We start from the raw sequence: 27,441 nt of genomic DNA on the forward strand, positions 1-27,441 counted from the left end.
GTTGCCGGTCGCTCAGAGGCAGCGGCGGAGGGATTGGTGGGAGCCGGCCATGCGATTGGTCGGGCTGCGAGCTGGACGTTGATTGGTGTGGGCAGGTGAGGTGGAGTGAAGGGAGGTCCGCCAGACTGCGCGGAGAGGTGCGAGTGAGGGGGCGTCGGCCGCGGGGCTGAGGTGCGAGAACGATCGCGCGACGGCTGCCTAGCGGAGCGGTAAGGCCCGGGAGCGGAGGCGGGGGCAGTGGGAGAGGCCGGGTGAGGACGCCTGACAACAAGGAGACGAAAATGTGGGGCTGAGGAAGGGAGGCGTCCGAGCGCCCCCGGGCGAGGCCGGAGTGGGGGGCCCAGGGGCTGCCGTCTGAACCCCGGGTGGTGAGGTACTACTTGGGACAGCTTTTTCCTCGGAGGACAGAGCCATCTCCAGAGGAAGTGCTATGGGCTCAGGGTTAAGCCGTCGCAGACCCAGTGCCAGAGGGTTTACCCGTCGCACTCTTCCATGGACTGGTCGGTCCTTTTTGAGAACCGTTATCGGTTTATCAGTTTGCCTTTTATTTTCCCCAGCTTTTAATTATCTCTAACAGAATTACTATGTGCTGTCGTCAGAATAATAAATTGGAGGGGTTGTTAGTTTTCCTAGTTTCCCTCCTTCTTAACGCGGCTATTAACGTGAGTTTTGGCTGAAGACTCCCTTGCTAAAGTCCCATTTTTATAGCTTCTGTTCTCAGCTTGAGAGAAATGAATTGAAGCTTTTTTTTTTTTTCTTTTTTCATTTTTCTGAAGCTGGAAACAGGGAGAGACAGTCAGACTCCCGCATGCGCCCGACCGGGATCCACCCGGCACGCCCACCAGGGGGCGATGCTCTGCCCACCAGGGGGCGACGCTCTGCCCACCAGGGGGCGATGCTCTGCCCATCCTGGGCGTCGCCATGTTGCGACCAGAGCCACTCTAGCGCCTGGGGCAGAGGCCACAGAGCCATCCCTAGCGCCCGGGCCATCTTTGCTCCAATGGAGCCTTGGCTGCGGGAGGGGAAGAGAGAGACAGAGAGGAAAGCGCTGCGGAGGTGTGGAGAAGCAAATGGGCGCTTCTCCTATGTGCCCTGGCCGGGAATCGAACCCGGGTCCTCCGCACTCTAGGCCGACGCTCTACCGCTGAGCCAACCGGCCAGGGCGAATTGAGGCTTTTTGAGGCTTTCTTCACTCACTGGTTTAAAAATAAATGTAGCGGCCCTGGCCGGTTGGCTCTGGTAGAGCGTCGGCCTGGCGTGCGGAAGTCCTGGGTTTGGTTCCCGGCCAGGGCACACAGGAGAAGCGCCCAACTGCTTCTCCATCCCTCCCCCTCTCCTTCCTCTCTGTCTCTCTCTTCCCCTCCCGCAGCCAAGGCTCCATTGGAGCAAAGTTGGCCCCGGGTGCTGAGGATGGCTCCATGGCCTCTGCCTCAGGCGCTAGAGTGGCTCTGGTCGCAACATGGCGAAGCCCTAGATGGGCAGAGCATCGCCCCCTGGTGGGCGTGCTGGGTGGATCCCGGTCAGGCGCATGCGGGAGTCTGTCTGACTGCCTCCCCATTTCCAGCTTCAGAAAAATACAAAAAAATAAAAATAAATGTAGCAAGGATGAGGAAATTGAATGAGGTACTTCAGTTCAACAAGCCTATCACCATGTTTTAGATATTTTCTAGGTTCTGATTATTAAGAGATACTGGAATGAGAGGTCCTTTCCCTATGGAATTCACCATGTAATATGATTCCTGTGTTTGTGAAATGATAATATAGAAGTAAGTCTTAGTTTCAGATAGTTATTAGGAGAAGTTTAATACAAATTGCAGGAAACTTGGAAATTAGCTTTTGCTGAAAACCATCACCCTAGCCGCATTCCTCACCTTAAAATGGTCACGTGTCTCTTTTCTTTACCCAGCTTCCCCTAGGTCTAGGAACTGTGGTCTTAAATTCTGATCCTCTTCTCTTCACATTCAATCTGAAGTAATAAAACACAAGCTAGCATTCAGTTTTCTACAATAATCTCTATATCCATCCTATTACAAGGGATCCTCAGGTTACGACACAGTTCCATTCCTATGACAGTGACATAACCCGAATTTTGGTGTAAGTTGAAATACACCCTAGCCTAAGTTACTTACCAATCCTAACACAGTTGTAAAAATCATAATCTAGAACATAAAAACACAAGCCACAGAAAAAGAAAAAGGACATAAATATCCTGGACTGTACACTGTACTGGAGTAACAAAAAACATGACAAAAAATGAGCAAGCTGAAACACGTCTCAATTCTTTAAAAGTGTTTATGGGAGCGAGCATTGTAAACTCGAAACATCGTATGTCAGGACTATCATAATCTGAAGACCTCTGTATTTCCCACTTTTATTTTTTCTGAAAAGAAACTTAAAACAACGTGAAAGAATATATTGATTGTAAAAAGCTGTAGTTGGTCTATCAAGTAGATACTCACTCTTTGAGGCATCAGCTGATAACAATTAGCACAAACTTCATTTTAATATCCAAAGAAGAGTTAGTAAAATTTGGCTTCCAGTTCAAATAGAAGTCACCCCATAAATGTATCCTTGTCAGAGCCCTTCTACCTATGCTGTCTGCCTTTACCACCAAGTTTCTGGTTGTAATTCATGCTTATGGGGCAAAGAAATCATAGAATTTTAGAACTGGAAGGGACCACAGAGATGATTTGATTCCACGAATAATGTTGCAACTGGGGAAATTGAGGCTGAGGTGATAAAGAAATTTTTCTATGGCTACACAGCTAATTAGTTATTTCTACAATGTGGTGTGAAATGTGGTTTGAAGACCAGTCACGAATAGCACCTCTTTAAGGAGACTTACAGGACTAATAGCACCTTTTTTTCCTCCTAGTTTAGAAACTATCAGAATCAAGGCAAAAGGATATCTGATATTCCTCTGGCTCTGCGACCAAATCCCTTCAGTCCTGATCCTTATACTACATTGGGTTTCATCGCTATGGGCTAACCTGTGTAATGCATGTGCACCCCCAGCTCATCTGGTTTGAGCAAAAGCTCACCAGCTTGAGCCCAAGGTCGCTGGCTCGAGCAACGGGTTACTCGGTCTGCTGAAGGCCCGCAGCCAAGGCACATATGAGAAAGCAATCAATGAACAACTAAGGTGCCACAACGAACCCCACACACCCCCTCTACCACCAGATCATCAATATTCTCTTATCTCAGGTGCCAGATCATCAATATTCTCTTATCTCTACCAGATGCTCAACTGAGAAACCTGGTAGCCAGCTCCTTGGTTGACCCTCTAATGTTTTCATAATCAATTACTAAATCTTGTGTGTTCTACCTGTTAAAACTTGCTAATTCATCTACTTTTCTCTGTCCTTGTCACTGATAACCTGGGATATCTCCTGAATTAGTCTCCCTACCCTCACTGTTGCTGCCTTCAATTCATTCTTATTACAGACACAGCTGTTAATCTACAAGTACCGGTAATGCACACGCATTACACAGGTTAGCCCATAGCGATGAAACCCAATGTAGTATAAGGATCAGGACTGAAGGGATTTGGTCGCAGAGCCAGAGGAATATCAGATATCCTTTTGCCTTGATTCTGATAGTTTCTAAACTAGGAGGAAAAAAAGGTGCTATTAGTCCTGTAAGTCTCCTTAAAGAGGTGCTATTCGTGACTAGTCTTCAAACCACATTTCACACCACATTGTAGAAATGACTAATTAGCTGTGTAGCCATAGAGAAATTCCTTATCACCTCAGCCTCAATTTCCCCAGTTGCAACATTATTTGTGGAATCAAATCATCTCTGTGGTCCCTTCCAGTTCTAAAATTCTATGATTTCTTTGCCCCATAAGCATGAATTACAATCAGAAACTTGGTGGTAAAGGCAGACAGCATTGGAGTTGGGATAGAGTTACTGCTCTTGTTCACAGGGCTGGATTTATTTCTCCAAAACTTTGACACCTACAGACTACTGTCTGTCAAGATAAGACCTTCCTGCCTGACCAGGCGGTGGCGCAGTGGATAGAGCGTCGAACTGGAATGCAGAAGACCCAGGTTCAAGACCCTGAGGTCGCCAGCTTGAGCCCACCCAGCTCATCTGGTTTGAGCAAAAAGCTCACCACCTTGAGCCCAAGGTCGTTGGCTCGAGCAAGAGGTTACTTGGTCTGCTTAAGGCCTGCAGTCAAGGTACATATGAGAAAGCAATCAGTGAACAACTAAGGTGCCACAACGAACAACTGATGATTGATGCTTCTCATCTCTCTGCATTCCTGTCTACTGTCCCTATCTATCCCTCTCTCTGTCTATAAATAAATAAATAAAATCTTTAAAAAAAAAAAGATAAGACCTTCCCTGCCTAATAGGAAGCTTCGTGAAGGCAACTACTAAGTCGGTCTGAACTGTGGTATCCCCAGGGTCAAGCAGACATTGGATACTGTATATTTACTGGTTTGAATGCAGGAGAGAAATGATTTGCATTTTTTAAAGACTTTATTCATTTTTGAGAGAAGAGAGAAAGAAGTGAGGAAGGAGCAGAAAGCATCGACTCCCATCTATGACTTGGCCAGGCAAAGCCCAGGGCTTCAGCCCAGTGACCTCAGCATTCTAGGTTGACACTTTATCCACCTAGCCACCACAGGTCAGGCATGATTTGCAATTTTTTTTTAATTTTTTAAAAAGATTTTATTTACTTTACGGAGAGAGGAGAGAGAGGTTGGGGAGAGGGGTAAGAAGTATCAACTCAGTTGTTTCACTTTAGTTGTTCACTGGTTGTCGGATGTATCTTGTCCAGGGTTGTGAACCCACAACCTCAGCGTTCCAGGTTGATGCTCTATCCACTGTGCCACCACAGGCTCCGCAAGCTCAGGAGATTTTTAGGGCAGTGAAAATACTCTATGTGATACTATAATGGTGGATATGTCATTATACATTTGTCCAAATCCATGAAATGTATAACACCAAGAGTGAACCCTAACGTAAAGTACAGACTCTGGGAGATAATGGTGTGTCAATGTAGACTGTGGGAAATGTTGCTAACCTAAGAGTCTGTCAGAATATGGGAGCAGGGGATATTTGTGATATCTTATACCTTCCTCTCAATTTGGCTGTGAATAAAACTGTTCTAAAAAATAAAGTGTTTTATTTTTAAAAGAATATAGTTCTGAAAATTTTTTTACAAAGGAAAAACTCCCTAACCTCCTTGTAGGAATAGTCAATTAAAACCTCCTATATTAGCCCTGGCCGGTTGGCTCAGAGGTAGAGCATCAGCCTGGCGTGCAGGAGTCCCGGGTTCAATTCCCGGCCAGGGCACACAGGAGAAGCGCCCATCTGCTTCTCCACCCCTCCCCCTCTCCTTCCTCTCTGTATTTCTCTTCCCCTCCCGCAGCCAAGGCTCCATTGGAGCAAAGTTGGCCCAGGCACTGAGGATGGCTCTATGGCCTGTGCCCCAGGCGCTGGAGTGGCCCTGGTTGCAACAGAGCAACGCCCCTGGTGGGCATGCCGGGTGGATCACGGTCGGGCGCATGCGGGAGTCTGTCTTAATGCCTCCCTGTTTCCAACTTCAGAAAAATACAAAAAACAAACAAACAAAAAAAAAAACCTCCTATATTATATGATAACCTCTATATAATCCTGCCCTGGGTCATTTTATGGCAAAATTACTTGAATGTTGGGGTGACTGGAATGGTTAGAAGGACTGGCAGGTTTAGGAGTAAGCATCTAATCACATACTGACTAAAACACAGTGTAAAGCAAACAGGGAAACATTAGCTCCTACTGGCAAGTTCCCTTCATGAGGACAAAAGGGAAGTCAAGTTGAACAGATAAAATACATTTCAGATCTCTAGAAAAAAAAAAATGAAAAGGTGGAAGGTAATACTTGACAAAGGAGACAGAACTGGGGAGAAGGAAAAGATGAAGTCACAGCATAAACTCAGGAAATCAACCCTAGGACGAGAGTTAGTTCCTGCCAGGTTCTCTTCCCAGACATACACATGGATGGCTCCTCTGTCCTTTAAGTCTCGACTCAATGTCAGCCCACCAACAAGGCTTCTTCACCACCTTGTGTAAAATAGGAAATCTCATGCTCACTCAATTCACCTCTGGCAAGTTCCATGCTCCCTGTTGATGTTCTATTCCTCACTTATTCCCACATGACACACTTCCAGTGGTCAGCAAGCTCATTAGTCAACAGAGCCAAATATCAACAGTACAACGACTGAAATTTCTTTTGAGAGCCAAATTTTTTAAACTTAAACTATATTGGTAGGTACACTGTTACTTAGTTAGGGTACTCCTAAACTGGCCTTTGCTAAAAGCATCCTCAACCTGACTGAGCTGCATGTGGCTTGCTGGCTGTGGTTTGCAAATCACTGCTAATGATTTGCATTTTAATAGGGTGGTTTTCACCTGTGACCCATCTAAGAAACCTTTTAAATTCTAGCTCCTCCCAGCTGTTGCATTAACAAAAAATTTATAGTATCTTTGCATTGCCATGTAATTAGTTGTTTTGGTGTTAATCTTTCCTACTAGGCTGAGTATTTCAGGGCAAGAGTTCTTACTCCTCTTTGTGTCCCCAGCATATTCAGCCTACAACAGAGAGCTAGTACTATCTCTAACTAGGGCACATTAATAGTGAAGACAAGCTTTGCACATTAGAGACCGTATGAGAAAATACAGGAAATAACCAGTAGATAAAAGAAGTAAAATCTTTTCTAGACACCCATAATAAACCATATCTTTTGGGGGTTTTTTTCCTTACTTCCTGTTTATTCCAATAAACCATATCTTAACATAGGAAAATGGTAGTTCTTTTGGCTCAAGAATCACTTAAGCCAAAAATCTTTTATGAAACCAGGCTTGTTTCCTTTCCTTTGGTATATAAAAAGATGTTTACATGATACCACCCAAACTTTCAAAGAAAGAGTTGAGAGGTTTTATTTGCAGCCTACTTGGGATAGAGGAGAGTGAGAGAGACTGATTTTTATCCTGTTAGGGAAGGAACCTCAAATCTCAACCCCACATTAAAACTCAACCCTTTTCTTCCTACCCACTAAAAGGTGGGGGAGAGGAGGATGGAGCAGCCCCAATCTGTCAGGTTGATACTCAGTCTCTAAAAGTGATATGATACTGGATCCACTTATTAACTAACTGATAGCCTAGAATTATTTTTATTTTTTTCTTAAGGCCATGAGTCTGGGCAAGAGAATAGATTAAATTTGTTTAAAACTATTGGCTAGAAAAATAAATTTGAAAATTTGAAAAATAAACTTATAGTAGTTCTCTGATGACTTTTATTCATATCTGCTGGTCAGTAAAGCTGTCTGAGGCCAGATACAAAACTGGGTTCTCTGACTGACAGTAGTAAGAAATCCACCTGCAGTCTCCTTAGGGAATTTTTATGTGCTCCTCAGAATGATATTTCTGTGCTAGGTCTTCTCATCACTCTTCCTGAAAGGCTTTCAGGAAAAGCACATATAGAACCAGTTTTATTCTGAAATAAGTTTTTTATTAATGTTATTAGACTTAATAGTATAGAACCATTTTTTTTCCTTGGCGATCATAATCATATAGGTTGAATATTTGTACCTGGAAGCAAAGTGTAGCATAAATTACATTTCCTCACTCATTTTAAAGCAAACCTTGTTAAAAGCCACATTGTGTTTTCTGCTAGATTGTAATATCTGGAAATAGACACTATCTTTAGTTTTTGTTGTTTTCTTTTTCTTTACCACCCACAGGATTTTTCAACAGTATTTATTCATTTTTTGAATTGAATGTGTTGACCAAAATAAAAAATGAAGATACCAGATAGTTTTACTGAGAATTTAAAAGGAGGGGTGGAGGTGCTTTCAAAGTCACTTTAAAAAGTTTATAATATGCAAATAATAACCCACACTCTGGGTAAGAAGTTGGGTGAACTCTAATTGTGGGTATTTGTCTGTAAGACTGGAATTAATATTTTCTACTTTACAGGATTGTATGAAGATTGAATGATATATGTAATGTGCCTAGTATCTACTCAGTACACATACATACCTTTACATCTTTGTCCTTAAATGCCATAGTAGCATTTAGCACATCTACTTAATAAATATGATTGAACTGCACTGATGAAGCCAGTGGTATAGCAATGACAGATACACCTTGCATCCAGTGTGAACCAGGGCTGTCATGGAGGCATCGTTCGCAGGCGTCTCCAAACTACGGCCCTCGGGCCGCATGCGGCCCCCTGAGGCCATTTATCCGGCCCCCTGCCGCACTTCTGGAAGGGGCATCTCTTTCATTGGTGGTCAGTGAGAGGAGCACTGTATGTGGCGGCCCTCCAACGGTCTGAGGGACAGTGAACTGGCTCCCTGTGTAAAAAGTTTGGGGACCCCTGGACAGGGCAGTGTGAGCTAAGGAGGAACTCACCTGACATCAGCTAGGGGGAACCCCAGAGATCTCAAAAGAAGTGGTAGTGGTAGAGCTGAGACTTAAAGAAGGAATAGGATTTTGCCGAGAATACCAGATGGGCTAAGGGGTAAGACTAGGAAGTGAGAAGTGACACATCAGAGCACATCATATCCGCTAGTAGAGAGAGGTTTAGAATATAATGGGCAGCAACCCTAGCTGGATAGCTCAGTTGGTGAGCATCCCAGAGCACAGAGGCTGCTGGTTCAATGCCTGGTCAGGCACATACAGGAGGAAGAGATCTGTGTTTCTTTCTCTCTCTCCTCTCTTCCCTCGCCCCCCTCCCTTCCTTCCTTTCTTGCTAAAATCAATAAATAAAAAATTTTTTTTAAAGAATACAGTATAGTGGTTGGCAGAGATCAAATTACAAAGAACCTTTTATGCCATTAATGAGTTTACATGCAAGCAACAGAGTTGCTGAAGAATAGGAAGTTTATTAACTCAATAAATGATTTTTTAAATTTTATTGATTAATTTTAGAGAGAGAGGAAGGGGGACGGGAAAGAGAAACATTGATTTGTTTTTGCACTTATCTATGCATTCATTGGTTGATTCCTGTATATGCTTTGACTGGGGATGAAATCCACAACCTTGATGTATTAGGATCACACTCTAACCAACTGAACTATCTGGCCAAGGCAACAAATGATTATTGACCCAATATTTATCAAGTAGCTACTGTTTGCTAAGCACTTGTGAAGTTTACATTCTAATGGGTAGACAATCAAAATGAAGACCTTGCAGGTCATTATAATGACTGGCTTCTAATCATAGTGAGGTGGGAAGCCCTGGAAGGTTTTGAGCAGAAGGTAATGTTATATGACTCTAACTGTTGTGTTAGAGTCATATAACATTATGACAGGAGCTGTGACAGTGAATTCAAGAAGAATAAACTGAACGAACAATGGCAAATGCAGGGACATAATTAAACAATTGCAATAATCTAGGCAGGAGATAATGGTGGTTTAGAGTAGATGGTGGTCATAACAGTAGAGAAGTAAAAAAGTGGTCATATTCTGGGTAGTTTGTATGTACAATGAATAGGATTTGCTGACAGGTTGGATGTATTGTTTGAGGGAGAGGATGAGCAGGATATTTAGCCTGAGAGACTAAAAGAAGGGAGTTACTATTTGCAGAGATGGCAGAGACGAAATACAGGAAAGGAATGAGATCAGGAACTCAGTGTCGTACCTGTTTGAGATGTCTCATATGCAGTTGGATTTACAAATCTGTTGTTCCAAAAAATGGTCCAAGTGGACCATTTGGAATTTGAGAATTCTCAACCTATAGATGGGATTTAAAGCCAAGCTGAAAATGAGACTTGATGAAATCACCAAAAAAATGAGGTAGAGCAAAGGACGGAGCCCTGAGGCATTCCTGTGTTTAGAGATTTAAAAAACAGAAGGATCTAGCAAAGGAGACACTTGGAGCAGCCAGAAAGAGAAGGAAAACAAAGAAAGGATGCTGTTGTGGAAGCCAAGGAAATATTTCAGAGAAGAGGCAGTCACCAGCTGTGCCAGGTACTGGGGCACGGTCAGGTAAAATGAGGACTTAGCAATGTGAAGTCACTGACTGACAGGAGCTGTGACAGTGAATTCAAGAAGAGAAATTGAGCACAAAAGTATTAGCACTCTTTAAGTTTTCCTGTAAAAGGAAGGAAAGAAAGAATTATTTGGAGGAAGAATTGGAATTGAGAAACGTTTTCTTTAAGAAAGGAGAAATAATAGCATGTGTGTCTGCTAATGGAAAGATCCAGTAGAGAGGAAAACATTAACGAAGCCACAGAAGGAAGGAGAGCAGTGTTGGTGAAGCAACACTTTTATGAGAGACTTCAGTGCTAGGAGCTGAGACAGTTCATCCATGGCTGCAGAAGAGAAGAGGAAATATTTAGGCACAGATCTAGGTAGGTGGGTAAATGTGGTGGAAGTTTGTTTTCTCTGAGTGGTTTACTTTCTTGGTGAAATAGGAAACCAGGACATCAGTTGAGAGAGAGGACGGAGAAGGAGATAGTAGAGATTTGAGAGGAGATAGTATGGATAATTGTCTGAGAAGGTGAGGTGTATATGGAATAAGGAAATATAGTGAGAAACATGTTAAGATTTGCTTGGCAGCAAAATGAAGATTCAGTGTCAGAGTATTTGACTTGTCACTTCTTACTGGGCACTGTAAGGACAGTAAGAACACTTTACAATGGTCTCTAGGAGATGTGAGAAGCTTCTGCACCAGGTGCAGTGTTTTCGTGTCATTAGCATGTAAATTAATTGAAGCTGCAGATATGGATGAAATCACCCAAAGACAGCAGAGTGACAATAGCAGTGGGTAGAGGCCACTGGAAGACAAGCCCAAAGCTCAGAAGGCCCCTCCAGTGAAATAGGGGAAACCAAGAAAAAGGGGAATGGAGGTAAGATTAGATAAGACTTGTACATGCCATGAGGTTGATTATCTGGGAAGTTGTAGTTTTGGTGGAGCAGGGTGAAACCCCCCCCTTTCTATTTACTGCTCACTATTAGTTGAGCAGTGAACAGAAACCAGTACAGACAGTAAATACTCGACTCAACAAAGATAAGTAGAAGTTGCAAAGCCCAAAACTAGGCCTGGAAAGCCATTCCTTACAGACAACAGCTGCAGGAAAGGCCTAGAGATATAGAAGGGCACATATAAGGAACTTTTTTTTTGCTTGTGTTTTGTTTTGTTTTGTTTGGGGGGGTTTGTATTTTTCTGAAGCTGGAAACAGGGAGGCAGTCAGACAGACTCCTCCTGCATGCGCCCAACCGGGATCCACCTGGCACGCCCACCAGGGGGCGATGCTCTGCCCATCTGGGGTGTTGCTCTGTTGCATCCAGGGCCATTCTAGCGCCTGAGGCAGAGGCCACAGAGCCATCCTCAGAGGCCGGGCCATCTTTGCTCCAGTGGAGCCTTGGCTGCCGGAGGGGAAGAGAGAGACAGAGAGGAAGGAGAGGGGGAGGGGTGGAGAAGCAGATGGGTGCTTCTCCTGTGTGCCCTGGCCGGGAATCAAACCCAGGACTCCTGCACGCCAGGCCAACGCTCTACCACTGAGCCAACCGACCAGGGCCAGGAACTTTAATTAGTTTGATACAGAAATCTAAATACATATTTTAAAATACTCATTTAATAAAATTTTGATTTTTGTCTTTTAAAACTGTGATCAATGTATAGTTCTTCTTGGGGTGGATGAAGTATGCCTGCTTCTATTTTATTGTATGTGTGTGTGGCCTTTAGCTAACTTTTAAAAGTTACCCTGAGACCTTTTATATGATACAGATTTTAAAACTACTCAAGCTCTTAAAATGAGAAAGTAGGCAGTAGTATTCTCTTTAATAATAATAATAAAAATAAAATGTGTTCCCATGTCTCTCCGCCAGTCATAAGGGTAATTGGATGAAAGTTCATTATTTTCCTCATTGGCTTATTTCAGGGTGTAAGTCAGATTACAGCAGAAAATGTCCACTGAACGGACTTCTTGGACAAGTTTATCCACTCTTCAGAAAATAGCACTGGGCCTTGGGATCCCGGCTAGTGCAATGGTTGCCTATATCCTATACCGCAGATACAGGGAAAGCAGAGGTATGTGAACCCAGAGCTCTACATATGGAAATGTTCAGATGTGTTCCAATCTTGTTAAATTGAAATGACAACTGTCCTTGCCAGGTTGGGGATCATTTGTTGGGTTGTAATTGGCTTTTGGTGAAGGGGTCTTTGACTGAAACTATTTGTTTTTTTCTCTTCTGTATCCTTTTTTTTTTTTTAAGATTTTATTTATTGCCTGACCAGGCAGTGGCACAGTGGATAGAGCATTGGACTGGGGCGCTGAGGACCCAGGTTTGAAACCCTGAGGTTGCCAGTTTGAGCATGGGCTCATTGGGCTTGAGCATGAGCTTACCAGTTTGAGCACGGATTGCTAGCTTGAGCCCAAAGGTCGCTGTCTTGAAGCTCAAGGTCACTGGCTTGAGCAAGGGGTCACTCTCTCTGCTGTAGCCCACCCCTCACCTCCATCAGGGCACATATAAGAAAGCAATCAATAAACAACTGAGGAGCTGCAACGAAGAATTGATGCTTCTCATCTCCCTTCCTGTCTGTTTGTCCGTTCCTATCTGTACCTCTGTCTGTCTCTCTCTGTCTCTGTCACCAAAAAACAAACCATTTATTTATTGATTTTTATGGGGAAGAGAGTTGGGGAAGAGAATTAGTTGCTTCACTCTAGCTGTTCATTTGTTGCTTGTATATGTGCCTTGACCAGGCAGGCCCAGGGTTTAAACCAGCAACCTCAGCATTACTGGTCATCACTCTATCCACTTCACCACCACAGATCAGGCTGCTGCTGCTGCTTCTCTCTCTCTCTCTCTTTTTATTTTAGAGAGAGGAGAGAACAAGAGAGAGAGAAAGGGAAGGGAAGGAGTGAGAAGCATCAACTCATAGTACCCAACAAACCCGAGGTTTCAAACTGGCGACTTCAGCATTCCAGGTCGAGGCTCTATCCACTGTGCTACCACAGGTCAAGCTCTTTCCTGTATTCTTTTTTTTTACAGAGAGAGAGTCAGAGAGAGGGATAGACAGGGACAGACAGACAGGAACGGAGAGATGAGAAGCATCAATCATTAGTTTTTTATTGCAACAACTTAGTTGTTCATTGATTGCTCTCTCATACATGCCTTCAGCAGACTGAGTAACCCCTTGCTCGAGCCAGCGACCTTGGGCCAAGCTGGTGAGCTTTTGCTCAAACCAGATGAGCCATGCTCAAGCTGGCGACCTCGGGGTCTCGAACCTGGGTCCTCGGCATCCCAGTCCGACGCTCTATCCACTGCGCCACCACCTGGTCAGGCTCTTTCCTGTATTCTTAATGTGAAGCTATCATTTCTATGAAATGAAGACTTCATTTTATAATTCTCTTGATCTTTTTTCCCTTTGGCAACATTAACACTGCAATGGGTTCTTTTTCTTTTCCTTTTTTTTTTAATATCCATAATCTTGTCTTTTTTTATATGCTCCTTATATCTGTTAGGAGAAGACTAACTATAGGGTTTAATTTTTCCTAGAGGCTGGACCTAGAGAAATGTTTTATGTACAAACGAGAAGTTCTGACCCTAATGGACTCCTCTGGCAACTTCTAGCCTTCGTTCTTCTCCAAGAGAAATAGTTTGTTTAAATTCCAACACCTTTTGGTTGCAGCGCCAAATGCTTTTCCCAATTTAGCATCTGAAATGGTGTCTTTGGGCTGTTCTAATTCCCACTCAGATGCTGTTTCTCCCTGTCACTGTGGTTGAGATCCTCAGTTTATCTCTTGGATCAGCATCTGTTTGACAGATTCAGAGAAGGGCTGGTAGTAGCTTTGGCTGTTATCTGAATCTGATCTGATGATCCATGATCTGTACAGAAGAGCGGCTGACGTTTGTTGGGGAAGATGACATCGAGATAGAGATGCGAGTGCCCCAGGAGGCTGTGAAACTCATCATTGGCCGGCAAGGAGCCAATATTAAACAGGTAAGTGTGTGAGTCAGCAGTCTGCTTTCCTGGAAGTGGATTCTACTTCTCCTTCTTTGCCCCATCCCACAAAACCCACCCACACTATGTATATATATATATTTTAAAGATACAGGAACTTTTTAGCTAATATGCTATTTATCTTCTAGAAATGAGTACTTTGCTCCCTAGAGAATGGATTACTTAGCTTGAAATGGGGATTTTTGATTTGTATGGCTTGAACCATTCTTTTCTATGAAATTAACAAACTCTCATTGGCATTAAATATTGAATAGCTTCCTGAGTCTTCTTACTATCTTCATTGTTCAGGTGGAGTGTCAAGAAAGCAAAACACACTGCCTGACCAGGCGGTGGCGCAGTGGATAGAGCGTCAGACTGGGATGCAGAGAACCTAGGTTCAAAACCCTGAGGTCTCTGGCTTGAGTACAGGCTCAACTGGCTTGAGCAAGAGATCACTTGTTCTGCTGCAGCCCCTCAGTCAAGGCACATATGAGAAAGCAATCAATAAACAACTAAGGAGCTGCAACAAAGAATTGATGCTTCTCATCTCTCTCCCTTTCTGTCTATCTGTCCTTATCTGTTCTTTTTATGTCTCTCTCTATCACCAAAAAAAAAAAAAAAAAAAAGAAAGCAAAACACTTCATTCTCTCATCCAAGAAGTATTAGGAGGAAAGAGGGTAATAAACACCAAAAGAAACTGTTTAACTGCTGTTTGATTAACAGTTGATTAGCTTTGTCACTAATCTCCTTCTGTAACTACCTATAAGTGAAAACTGCATATAACACCCTGATTTAGCTGATAATTGTGTCCAGTTCCATCTACCCCAGGGTTAGGTTTAGAGTGTTCTTAGCTAAAGGGGAGTTCTCCCAGAGTTTATTGCCCTGTATGCTTTTCTCTGCAGCTGCGGAAACAGACAGGTGCTCGGATCGATGTGGACACGGAGGACATAGGCGATGAGCGGGTGCTGCTTATCAGTGGTTTTCCTGTTCAGGTGTGCAAGGCCAAAGCAGCAATCCATCAGATCCTGACAGAGAATGCCCCAGTGTCTGAACAGCTCTCAGTTCCCCAGAGATCTGTGGGCAGAATCATAGGTACCACTGGACAGCTTCCTCTACTGTTTCCTTTTTTATCTTTGCCTTTCTTTCACACCTTCCCAAGAGTTTTTCCTGGCCTACTTCTCCTTCACCTCGCTAAGGAAAAAAAGGGACACTTGAGATCAGAGCTTTACTTTTTTGCAGAGCTGTTGATAAAGCAAACTCATTACCTCAAGTTGAGATAATGCTCTGAACTTTGCAGATAGGTTCCAAAGGGGTTCAGGTAAAGGTACTTACTTACCTCATAATAAATTTTTAAAGGGAAGCTGAGGATGCTCATGTCATCCAAAATCTTTCAAGATAGTGCTGTAGAGAGCACCTTCATACTTTTCCCTAGAACATTACTTATGCTGCTGTTAGAGACAGAGACATGTCCTGTTCTTAGCCCGATGTTTCACACACCTTGTAGGGTCTCTTCTAACAAATTGGGGATGTAAAGTGTGCTGGGTGGTCAGAAAATGGAAATGACATGAAGAAATTAACCTAGCCAATGTTAGAGTTTAAATAGGATGGATGGAGAATATAAGCCATAATTACCTTCTTACAGTTGGGATTTTAGTATCTCTTGCTTTCCATTCAGTATTTTGCATTCTGTTCAGTTTGCAATTGGAAACTTGACTTTCTGCTCCTAATATATATAAAAAATTGTCTATGGCCATACCACCATGAATGTGCCTAATCTTGTCTAATGTATACAAAATTGTGATTTCTCTAGTGGTTAAAGTTGGCCAGAATGGAGGACAGGAGTTTATGTATTGTTCAATGCAGGGAGAGGTGGTGAGACGATTCGTTCTATCTGTAAGGCCTCTGGGGCCAAAATTACCTGTGACAAAGATTCAGAAGGGACATTACTACTATCAAGACTTATAAAAATCTCAGGAACACAGAAGGAAGTGGCAGCTGCCAAGGCAAGTAGCTCATAGACTTGAGTAATATCTGAGAATGAGAAGAACCCTTTATTCCATCCTGGGTCAAAATATTTGACCACATAGCTATCATCCCTCCTGTTATTTTCCACAGCATTTGATACTAGAGAAAGTTTCAGAAGATGAAGAACTTCGGAAGAGAATCGCTCATTCTGCAGAAACCAGAGTGCCCCGCAAGCAGCCAATCAGTATAAGAAGAGAGGAAGTGACAGAGCCAGGCGCAGCTGGCGAGCCAGTTTTATGGCGGAACACTGGTGCTAGCGTGGAGCAGTCTTCACTGCTGGAAGCTCCTCCCTACACAGGAGGTGGTGACATGGCTATCGGAGAGCCAGAAGAAGGTTCCTGGGAGAAACCTAATGGTGACGGCTCGCAGAAGTCTGGAATGCAGACCAGTCCAGAGACGTCCATGTTTGAAAGTATGGAACAGAGAAGGAACCCATTAGCTATGTGGAAGCCAAAATAATGGCTTAGATAACCCAAAATAACAAGCAATAAAAAATAATTGCTATTTTTTTTTACTATATTTATAAGTTTTAATCACAGATTAACCCTTCTGGTAGGATATTACTTGGAATAGTACTAAAGATAATATTTTTCTGAATACAAACCAACCAATGATGGAGTATAATATAGAAATATGGTAGCTCACAGGAAATTAGTCTGTGAGTAATATATCAAATAATGAATTTACATGATATTCTTTCTCCAAATAAACTTTTTTTTTGTGACAGAGACAGAGAGAGGGACAGATAGGGACAGACAGACAGGAAGGGAGAGAGATGAGATGCATCAATTCTTCATTGTGGCTCCTTTAGTTGTCCATTGATTGCTTTCTCATATATACTTTGACCAGGGGGCTACAGCAGAGCAAGTGACCCCTTGCTCAAGCCAGCGACCTTGAGCTTCAAGCCAGTGACCTTTAGGCTCAAACCAAAGACCATGGGGTCATGTCTATGATCCCACGCTCAAGCCACCGACCTCAGGGTTCTGAACCTGGGTCCTCCGCATCCCAGTCCAATGCTCTATCCACTGCGCCACTGCTTGATCAGGCCCAAAAATACCTAGTAAACAAGTAAAATACTCAGCCCAATTTATTTTTCTTGCCTGTCTCATTGTTTTTAAAAATCATAACCATTGAGGAAGAATTAAAAGGCTGTGAACTTTTTTTTTTCTGCATAGGTATGAGATGGTCAAGGGAAACCCCAGCCCCTGAGAGGTTCACAGACTTGTCCAGGGTCACATAATGAGTCAGTGCAAGAATGGAATCTGAACAAGCCCACATCTGTCCATGTATCTTTTCACTAGTCCTGCTGCAGCTAGCATATGGAGAATTTACCATCATTGGTGACTGATTTGAATATATGGCAAATGACTAAGAATGTAAATTCTCTTATTACTCAATTATATAGGAAGGTACAGAACATAGCTTAGTACCTTTCTTCAGGCTGTTCTTGTATGATTCATCCAGTGTCCCTCCAGCCACTTAAAAAAAATTTTTTATTTTAGAGGAAAAGAAGGGAAAAAGAGAAAGAAACATCAATTTGTTGTTTCATATTTATGCATTCATTGGTTGATTCTTCTGTGTGCTCTGACTGGAGATTGAACCTGCAACCTTGGTATATAGGGACGATGCCCTAACCAACTAAGTTACCTGATTAGGGCTGCTTGAGCCGCTTTTAAAATGGTAATAGCCACTTGGTATCTGTACTTTTCATCTCCTGATGTGGTCTCCTCATTCCAACCAGAGAACATTCTGATATGGTTACCATATTAGATAGTGATGATTTCTGCAGCTTAACTTGCTTATACCTGTGTTTAGTCCCCAGTCCTGACTTTAGTTTCCATGCTGATGAATTTCTGGAAGTTTATGTCTCTGCTTCTGAACATCCTAACCACTTCTGGATCCAAATCATTGGCTCCCGAAGCCTGCAATTGGATAAGCTTGTCAATGAAATGACCCAGCACTATGAGAATAGTCTGGTGAGTTGCCATAGGGACAGGGCCAGGTTTGATGAAAAAAGGGCATATTTTTTTGACTGTGGTATATTTCCTTCCTTTTCCTGTAAAGCAACTACTCATTCTTTCTGATATTGCCTGTTTGTTTGTTAGCCTACCCGTTCCTAACTCTACCTGCTCCTAAGTCCTTATCCCCATGTATAGCCTGAAGACTTGACTGTGCATATAGGAGACATTGTAGCAGCACCTTTACCTACAAATGGTTCCTGGTATCGAGCCCGGGTCCTTGGTACCTTGGAGAATGGGAACCTGGACCTCTACTTTGTTGACTTTGGAGATAATGGAGATTGCCCACTGAGGGACCTCAGGGCACTCAGGTCAGTGTGGAGGCCAGGGTGGGATCAGGCTGGAGTGCCAACTATTGACTCATCCCTGGCCACAGGGTGGTAAGCTAGCTTTCGGCACTCATCACTAGGGGGATTTAGGAGAACCTGTTTGTATAGAGCAGAAGATTATCTTCTCCACTGGTTTAGTCGGTGTGTCTAAAGGGAAGGAATGTAAGAAGGCCCTTCTGGTAGTAGGAGTCTAATTTCAATTTCTTTCACTTTAGGAGTGACTTCCTAAGCCTTCCATTTCAAGCAATAGAATGTAGCCTGGCACGGATCGCACCCACAGGTAAATTGGTCACAACACCTATTGACCTTGGCTCCAAATAGAGTAACTTTTATACAGCACATGGGAGGAGTTCTTACATTCCAGGGCTTTTTGAGTTCATGGGGCTTAGGTGTGTTTTCCTCACCAGCACTATAAAGCAACAGCCAGAAACTTGCCGGGCAGTCAGACATAGGTGCCTTCTGAGTAGAAAGGTAGTTTCAATTTCTCTCCAAGGTATAATCCCACCCCTGTCAACATTGACCCCTTCTTAGGCTCTCCCTGCAATCTTTGCCAGGTGAACAATGGGAAGAAGCAGCTTTGGATGAGTTTGACAGACTTACTCACTGTGCTGACTGGAAGCCACTGGTAGCTAAGATCTCGAGCTATGTCCAGACTGGGATCTCAACTTGGCCCAAGATCTACTTATATGATACTAGCAATGGGAAGGTAAGATTGGGTTTCACTTATTGCTCACCAGCTATTTAGTATAATTATCATCACATTTACTTTTTCTTTCCCAGAAACCCTATCTGATGTTACTCCTACTCCATAAGATCCTGCTTACCATCCCACCAAAGGAATATCTCAAGTGTCTTCTGCCCTGTTTCCTCAGATTTTCCTTTCCTTACAGAGAGAACATCATTCCCTTTTCATTTTTCTTCTCAGAAACTTGATATTGGGTTAGAACTAGTTCGTAAAGGATATGCAGTTGAGCTTCCTGAAGACATGGAAGAAAACGGAACTGTCCCAGACACAGTGCCTGATGTGAGTGAGCCATTGTGGGCATTTAGAGTGCTGCTTTGGGGCAGGTCTTGTGCATACATGACATTCTGCGGACAGCTTTCCCAGATTGTCAAAGGAGGCATTGTGTTCCTCTCAGCAGCCAAACTCAGCTTCCTGAACCAGATCCTGTGAGCAAAGTGAGAGTTCCCACCAGCCAACAGTCATCCTTTTTCTCATTTTCATCCTCTCAGGCCGCAGGAACAGATGTTTCTCTCAGCAGCACGTTCACTGAGACCAGGAAGAGCCCTGAAGAGATAGCAAACACCCTGTCCTGCCTCAGCTTATCAGGTACTGACAGCATGTCCTCCCTCGAGCATCTTTGGCAGTTACCATTCCTCAGTCCGTCTCTGCAAACTAGGCAGCCTGTAAGACTTGCCTCTTAACCAAGGTGGTCGTGGAACATCCCTGAATCTCAGAGGCAATGCCTGCTAGACTAGGGTTAACTTTCTCGTCATTTCTGCTCTATGTAGAAGCTGCCTCTATGTCTGGTGATGATAACCTTGAAGAGGACTACTTAATCTGAAGTCCGGTTCAGCTGCCTCAGCCATCTGCTTTGCTCTGTGAGTGGAGCAACAGGAAAAGTAATAAGGGTGACAACAGGGGCCTTGCATTGTTCTCTCTCCCCCACCAATAGTACTTCTCTGCATCTGCTTTCCTGTAGCTTATCTTGTTCTCAGATTGAGACCTTTCAAGCTTTTTTGTGTCTTTGTGTTTTGGCAGGATTTGGTACCTGGAGAGAGGAGCCTGTGATAAAGAGATCTATGCAGTCCTTCCTTTATTACACGCTCAGTCTGGCTTGCTGTGGACCAGACGCCCTTTCCGCTTCCATAGGATGAACAGAAAGAGTGTTGGGTAGAAGGAGACAAATATATGCCCCCACTCCACCCCAGCACCCTTCCTTCCAGCATTTGAATACTGCTGCATTCTGTCAGGCTGCTCAGCATCTGGCTTGTTCCCCTCTGCCAGTCAGAGTGCACACTCCTGCTACGCTGTGTCCTTTCTGAGGCTGGGAAGCAGCCAGGGTTTGGTCATTGGAAGTGATGATTCTGCACACTTCTGATTCACCGCATCAGGTGACTCTGGCTAAGGGAAGTTCTTGACTGCAGTTGAGTCAGGAAGCAAAGGCAAAAATCAGCATATTTATATTAAAAAAGCCTCAGGAAGTGGGAAGGAGAATGCTGCCTCCCACCCTCTATTGCTCATGTTTTTGGAGACAGGTTTTTTTAAAACAGTGCTCTAGCTCTTTCCCTGTACACTTTGGTTAAAGTACACTTTGGTTAAAATATAAGCAAGGAGAGAGGTGGCTCGGAAAATAAATTTCTAGTATAGTATCTATAATATATATGTATATACACATACCCAGAGAGAGAGAAAGAGCACATGTATAATTATTTAAAGCATTTGGGAGGTTGTTTGTTGAATAAAGTTCTCAAAAAAATTACCCAAAACTCAATGCTGATTGAATCACAAGATGGAAGCAGGCCTATAGGTGTCTTCTGAACCTAAATCTGGTGAAAACTGCAAGTACCTCACATAGAGGGGCCTGTCTTTGAATAAGTGTTTCAACATTGTATAGATCATACATTTTCCCTAAAGTTGCTAGAACCAGTTTAGGTTTGGGCTGTGTAAATAAGACCCCACCTAAAGTATTTGGAGGAAAAAGCCTGGATTAGGATTCCAGAAACCTGGGTTCTAGGAATAGATCTCTGACTTTAGGGAGCCTACTTCCCTATAGCCTCTCTCCATTTCTGACAACATTGTGAGGACTCAGAACTATGAAGGTACTTGAAAGTAAATATAACATGGGTGGTAGAATAATGGCAAATGAACATTTATTTTTAAGGATCAGCAAAGTAAACTGGAAAACTTGAAATTAGCCCATAAGGATGTGTGTAAAAGGGTTTTTTGTTTGTTTTTATTAAATGAGAGGTGGGAAGGCAAAGACAGACTCCTGCATGCACCTCAACCAGGATCCAACTGCCAAGCCCCTACCAGGCAATGCTCTGCCCGTCCAGGCTGCTGCTCCATTGCTCCACAACCTAGCTATTTTAGCACTTGAGGCACGGCAATGGAGCCATCCTCAGCACCCAGGGCCAACTTGCTCGAACCATTGGAGCCATGGCTGCAGGAGGGGAAGAGAGAGTGTTGAGGGATTGGGAGGTGGAGAAGCAGATGGTTGCCTCTCCTGTGTGCCCTGACAAGGGATAGAATCCTGGACTTCCACACACCGGGCTCTACCACTGAACCAACTGGTCAGGGCCTTTTTTTTTTTTTTTTTAATTTTAAAGAGGGAGGGGAGAGAGTGAGACAAAAACATCCATCTATTCTTGTGTGTGCCCTGACCAGGGATCAAACCAACAATCTTTGTGTATCGGGAGGAGGCTCCAACTAACCTAGCTTTTCAGCCAGGGCATGCAGGTTTTTTAATCTAGGAATTAGAGACTGAGGTCTACTCATTTATTGCATGGAAACTCTTTTCCCATAGCCACGATTTTCAAATTCTCAGTACCAGTTAGCAGAGGCACTCCTGTAAAGGAGCAGCTCTGATGAGTAGTCTTGGAAAAATCAACAAAGGGCTGACATTGATCTTTCAGACCTTGGCTCTGCCCTGGAATTGGAGCCACTCTACAGGATCACAAGATCACTTAGTCCCCAGTTTCCTCAGCCTTTACTGTTAGGTAGAGAGCACGCCTAACAAATGATTCATAAAACTTCTTGCTGTGGAAAATGAGTGGTGTCTCATTCCTAGCTTTAGTTTACTATGTATAAAAGTTCTTTTCATGTAGCCTTTAAGTCTTGTCAGTTTACATACATCCCATTCTTATGGGTTCCTTATTCTTCCAATACAACCCTGTACTTTTCTTGCTGCCAGGAATGCCCTGCTCTGTGCTTCCTATTATTCTGTCTGTTGAAATCCCTTTGAGTCAAAGCCTTGAGAACACATGTGCTTTCTCTCATTTTCACATCCAAAGAAGGAATTAGCACTTGTCTCCAATTTGGACCGAAATAGATGAATGAAAATCCTGGCAGGTGCTCAGTAAATGGTTAGAATAAAAGGGGAGAAATGCCTGACTGGTGATAGCACAGAGCAGCAACCTGGGGCACAGAGGTCTCTGGTTCAAAACCCCAAGGTTGCTGGCTTGCTTGTGGGACCATTGACATGATCCCAAGGCCACCAGCTTGAGCAAGGCGGCTAAGGCACATATGAGAAGCAACCAGTGAACTAAAGTGAAGCAAATATGAATTGATGCTTCTCATTCCCTCCCTCTCTCCCTTCCTGTCTCAAAAAGGGGAGGGGATGGCTTTGGGGTGCAAGGAAGGCAAAAGAAGCCTAAAATCCTTGGGTCCCTTCTCTGTTCAGGTCCTTCTGATCTTTTCAGTAATTAAATGTTTCTCCTATAGTGAATTAAGCTCTAGGGTCCATGTTCCACTCCAGCCAACCCCACCTTGCCCCCAAGAACAGGACGCTTGAGGATTGCACTACCCTTTATTCTTAGGATAGCAGGTGTCCAGAATCACATCCTGCGTCTCATTTATCAAGGCCCCAGCCCCTCACAGAGTAGGAATAAGCTTGTTCAGGGAGGCTTACTGGGCAGGTGGCCCAGGTCTCTTTCAAGGGGATACACCATGAAGATGACATTATCCCAGTGAGGGAGGTCAGGATGACCTGGTCTGACCAGCTCAAAGCCCATGTAGCTGAAGGCCCGTAGTAGGGCACCTGTGAAAGGAGAGAACAAATTAGAACACTCTGAAGCTCAATACCAGGATTCCCCTAGAGATTCGGGGTTTTTCCTCTAGGGCAGCGGTTCTCAACCTGTGGGGTCGCAACCCCGGCGGGGGGTCTAACGACCAAAACATGGGTCACCTAAAGCCATCAGAAAATACATATTTCTCAACCTGTGGGTCGCTACCCTGGGGGGGGTGGGGTTGAACGACCAAAACACAGGGGTTGCCTAAAGCCATGGGAAATTAGCAACCCACAGGTTGAGAACCTCTGCTCTAGGGATTAGCTGTGGGGAGAGCAGTGAATTGCTGGCATTAGGATGACGTGCCTCGGAGTCAAACAGACAAGACTCTGACCCTGGCTTTAACATTTACCATGCTTTGTGACATTCTATGAATTAACCCTTCTGAACTTTTTTCTCATTTGTAAAATGGGAACTATAGAACTTTCACAGAGTTTAAGATTAAACAAGATGTTTATGATGTAACGATGATGTAAACTCAACCATCCTTTGTCTTATATCCAGCAGAATACAAAGTCCTTGAGGGAAGAGGTAGTTTCTGTAACGTTTGCTCCAAGCCTCTGGTTAAATTCACTTCTATCCTGGCCTTACGGCTGACCCTTGGACACTATTGGTGCTTAATACATTTGATACCCTGGACACTGTTGGTGCTTAATACATTTGATACCCTTTCTGCCCTACCAGCCACATCCCTTGAATGAATTCTGTGTAATTTCACCAGTGCTTCTTTAGTCTGGCTTCTGAAATCCACAGGGACCTCCCACTTGTAACTTGAACCGAATACTAAGTACCTTCATTTCCTTAGGGGGGAGGGCTGAAATGCTTGAGCATGGCCTTTTTAAAGAGTCGGGGAAGAGGATCCCCTAAGAAGAAAAAGCACCAAGGGCCAAAGACAGAGCAGATCCCTACCTCTGTCATTCCGGTCATTTTGGAAGTTTACAAACACAGAGTCCACACTGGTCTTCTCCTCCACATACTCGAGTGTTGCAATCAAACTAGGAGCCAGAGAGAAAAAATGGTTAATGAAATGTTAAGCGAACTCAGTATCCAAAATAAATCTTACTGGTCAATTTTTACTAACCCAAGCCACAAAATGAAAGTTGCTGAACTAATTTTGACAGGTTTTTCTCTGAAGCTGAAGGATAGCACACTATGAAGCGACCCATGCTGTGGATAGAGTCTGGAGGAGGGGCTACTCTATGTAAAGCAAAGAGCTGGACAGCACATCCTATACAACTGTTTATGGATCCTCACTTCTGTGTTTCTGATTCTAAATCCAGCAGCCTCCCATGTATCGTAATTCACCGAACCCCAGATCTGGGCTGGCTCACAGGCCTGTCTACATGCCAATTCAGTGGTTCAATTGTATCCAGCTCCTAAGTCAGTCCTTACTGGTTAGCACTAGTGGCTGATGATATGATGAAAGAGTGAAACTCTAACCTTAATCCCTACTCACTATCCCATCCAGGCTCAATCACCTTTCCTGGTTGCCTTGATCCAAGGCCCGATATGGGAGATCCAGGAAGAGTCGATGGTCACACAGAACGCCGTGCCAGTGGGCAGAGGTCTGGGGGGTAAGGCGAAAGTGGAAGTCTAATTGCACTGGGTCCTGGTGGGGCAGAGGGTCTGTAGCTAGCACCGTCAAATTCCCAGCCTGGAAAAGGAGTACAGATCAGACTAATTGTCTCCTGCCTTTTTCTTTTTTATTCACTATTGAGAAAGGAGAGAGAAAGAGAGAGAGAAGGGGGAGGAGCAGGAAGCATCAACTCCAAACATGTGCCTTGACCGGGCAAGCCTGGAGTTTCAAACTGGCGACCTCAGCATTCTAGGTCTATACTTTATCCACTGCGCCACCACAGGTCAGACTGTCTCCTGCTTTTGTGTGCGTATAGTCCTCACATATTAGAGTTCAGGTCAATTTGAGTGTCTGAGGAAGCAAGGAGGGGGCTGGTAGAGAGCCTGGGAGAATTTGAGCCAAGGTCTTATTCAACAGTATATGTCTCTTAACTCTAGGACCTAACTCCATCCTGTCATGGAGTTCTTGATAGTGAACACCTGAAATCTGGAGTCGATGTAGGATGATTGCCTGCTAAGCTCACCTCGGGGGTGCACTATCCGTTTAGAAACTGACATTTACACCTGAGAGTTTGTTCTTTAAACAAAGCTGTGTCATCTGTTTACTGTCTCACTGATAATACTCTTCCACTTTTTTCCATCATATGGGTTTTCTCTCAATTCTCCCATGTCCTATCTAAAATGCAAAGGTCACATATAAGCATGTTATTGCAAAATGATACAGAGCAAGTACAGTTCTGATTCTAGTCCAGGTTAGCATCCGAACAGCCTTATGTCCCACAAGTCTTAATACAGTCTGCTCTTTGTTCCCACGTCTTCTTTTCCCATCCTGCTTTTCACCAGCACCTTAAGATCTCTAGGCCAGAATCTTTGTATATACAGCAAATGGCATTTACACATGAGCTTTAAGATCTCATCTGGCTCCTTCTATGATATATTTTCCATCTAGCTAATGTTTCTTCTCTGCAAGGTACCATTACAACAGGCACCAGCTCACAGTCCACTTACCGAATACAGTTCTTTAAGCTGGTTGTGGTTACCTTGCTCGGTGCCTCTGCCCACCTGGAGACCTACTAGGGACTCAGGAGCACTGAAGGCAGGAACGGGGCCGGAGTGTCAGGTCCTCCCGTTCCTTATACGTGATGCTGGTTGGGAAAAAGAGGCCCAAATTATTTTAAGTCTGAGATAGAGAGAGGGTCATAACTTCTAGGAACATAAGACCAAGCTCTGGTACTATCTTCTGTATCTTCCCTAACCCAGCCTGCATCTACTTTCCCAGACCAGTTGGAAAAATTCTAAAGTTCCACCTATTTTGCTATTATCTCTTACCACGTGAGAAGTTCTTTCAAATTCTCTTATATTTCCTTACAGTTTATATAAACAAGGACAGGTAGAGTTGAAAACTAAGTACCTTTTATAACAAGGCAGCATCTTCTCCCGGACGGTGACCCGGTATTTATAACAATAGAGGTAATAGGCGTATGGTGACCAGATTGGGTAGAGGTAGTTCCGTGTTTTTCCCTTCTTGATATAAGAAAGGGAGTAGAGAGAGGGGCGCAACCTGTAGCAAGGCAGTTTCTCAGTTCAGTGCCTCCCAGTGGCAAAGTGAGGTTTAGAGATGAGTGACAGAGGTTTAGGCAAGCTGGTGCCATTGTGACCAGGTGGGCACTATGACATGGGCAAGGAGTCACTTCAGGACTCTGCTGCGCCCCTCCCCCACCCTTCCCCTTTAGCCAAGTATGTACTTCACGATTGTAGCAGTGGTAAACAGCCCTGCCCAGCATTTGTGCCCTTCCAGCGTGCCCCCACAACATACATACACACACACCACTTACCTTAAAATTCAGCAACTAAAGGGTTAGTGCAGGTGTCCCCAAACTATGGCCCTTGGCTGCATGCAGCCCCCTGAGGCCATTTATCCGCCCCCCCCCCACTTCCTGAAGGGGCACCTCTTTCATTGGTGGTCAGTGAGAGGAGCACTGTATATGGCGGCCCTCCAACGGTCTGAGGGGCAGTGAACTGGCTCCCTGTGTAAAAAGTTTGGGAACCCCTGGGTTAGTGTCTCATACTGCAAGAGGCTTCCAAGATCCTTATCCAGGGTCTGACCTGATTCAGTAAAATATTTTTATCAGCATCCTTGTAACAACCCAGGGGTGCTATATGTTTTTGAACTTTCTAATTGCCCTGTAGGATAGGAATTGCAAACTAAATATCTCCAGGGGGTCCAGACAGCTAAAGGAAATTAGTGAAGGGTGGGGGAGGGGAGCAGCAGGTGAGGCTATAGCAAAATGGAAAGCTCACATCCAGTCTCAAGCCAACACGACTCAGCTCCCATCCATGCAGTCGCCATGCAGAAATGCAGACTATGGCACCAGATTGTATGATTTTTCAACAGAACTGGAAAGACAAGCTTTTGTGGTAAATTTTTCCAATTTTTAAAAAATATTGACTACTAACAGTTAAAACTTGATTTTTTTTGTTTTAAAGGCAATATGGTGAGTAAAATTTAGATCTGGGCCACAAGTTTGAGACCTCTGCATATTCATCCATTCAACAAATATTTATTGAGGGCCTACTATGAGCCAGGCACTATCTTAGGTGCTTGGGATACATCAGTAAACAAGGAACCCTGCCCCATGGAATGTATCTTCTAACAGAAGCACATCTAAACAATAAGCATAAGAAAATAATATATTTATCAATTTATTAATTTTTATTTTTAATTTATTGTGTTCACATGGTTTCAAGTGTTCCACTTAATAT

The 27,441-nt window shown here is 43.8% G+C and overlaps 2 protein-coding genes and 1 non-coding gene across 3 annotated transcripts; 1 reads left to right on the forward strand and 2 right to left on the reverse strand.

Annotated features, from left to right (window-relative positions):
* Positions 1-110: 110 nt before the first annotated feature.
* Positions 111-21,194, forward strand: TDRKH (tudor and KH domain containing). Its single transcript, XM_066362491.1, has 14 exons — positions 111-209; positions 11,881-12,029; positions 13,837-13,943; positions 14,846-15,035; positions 15,807-15,946; positions 16,059-16,380; positions 17,784-17,944; positions 18,125-18,297; positions 18,531-18,595; positions 18,870-19,021; positions 19,241-19,339; positions 19,549-19,645; positions 19,828-19,917; positions 20,078-21,194. Exons 2-13 carry the CDS (start codon positions 11,906-11,908, stop codon positions 19,878-19,880), a joined length of 1,683 nt encoding a protein of 560 aa, XP_066218588.1. The 5' UTR covers positions 111-209; positions 11,881-11,905; the 3' UTR covers positions 19,881-19,917; positions 20,078-21,194.
* TRNAS-AGA (transfer RNA serine (anticodon AGA)) lies at positions 1,089-1,164 on the reverse strand. Its single transcript has one exon. It is a non-coding gene; the product is annotated as a tRNA-Ser (tRNA).
* A 1,695-nt stretch (positions 21,195-22,889) lies between the features above and the next one.
* OAZ3 (ornithine decarboxylase antizyme 3) lies at positions 22,890-26,157 on the reverse strand. Its single transcript, XM_066362494.1, is given in 6 exon segments — positions 22,890-23,075; positions 24,013-24,098; positions 24,582-24,757; positions 25,687-25,761; positions 25,763-25,823; positions 26,090-26,157. Coding segments are annotated over 6 exon segments (561 nt in total). The 5' UTR covers positions 26,110-26,157; the 3' UTR covers positions 22,890-22,932.
* Between the last annotated feature and the right edge of the window lie 1,284 nt (positions 26,158-27,441).

The sequence above is a fragment of the Saccopteryx leptura genome, chromosome 2 (assembly GCF_036850995.1).
Source record: "Saccopteryx leptura isolate mSacLep1 chromosome 2, mSacLep1_pri_phased_curated, whole genome shotgun sequence".
Lineage (NCBI taxonomy): Eukaryota > Metazoa > Chordata > Mammalia > Chiroptera > Emballonuridae > Saccopteryx > Saccopteryx leptura.

What these genes read in the sequence shown, in the direction of transcription:
- TDRKH (XM_066362491.1), top strand. Translation starts at nt 11,906, where the DNA reads ATGTCCACTGAACGGACTTCTTGGACAAGTTTATCCACTCTTCAGAAA. An exon ending in CAGATACAGGGAAAGCAGAG is followed by an intron (nt 12,030 to 13,836) that starts GTATGTGAACCC and finishes TGATCTGTACAG; the next exon opens with AAGAGCGGCTGACGTTTGTT. An exon ending in AAGGAGCCAATATTAAACAG is followed by an intron (nt 13,944 to 14,845) that starts GTAAGTGTGTGA and finishes TTTTCTCTGCAG; the next exon opens with CTGCGGAAACAGACAGGTGC.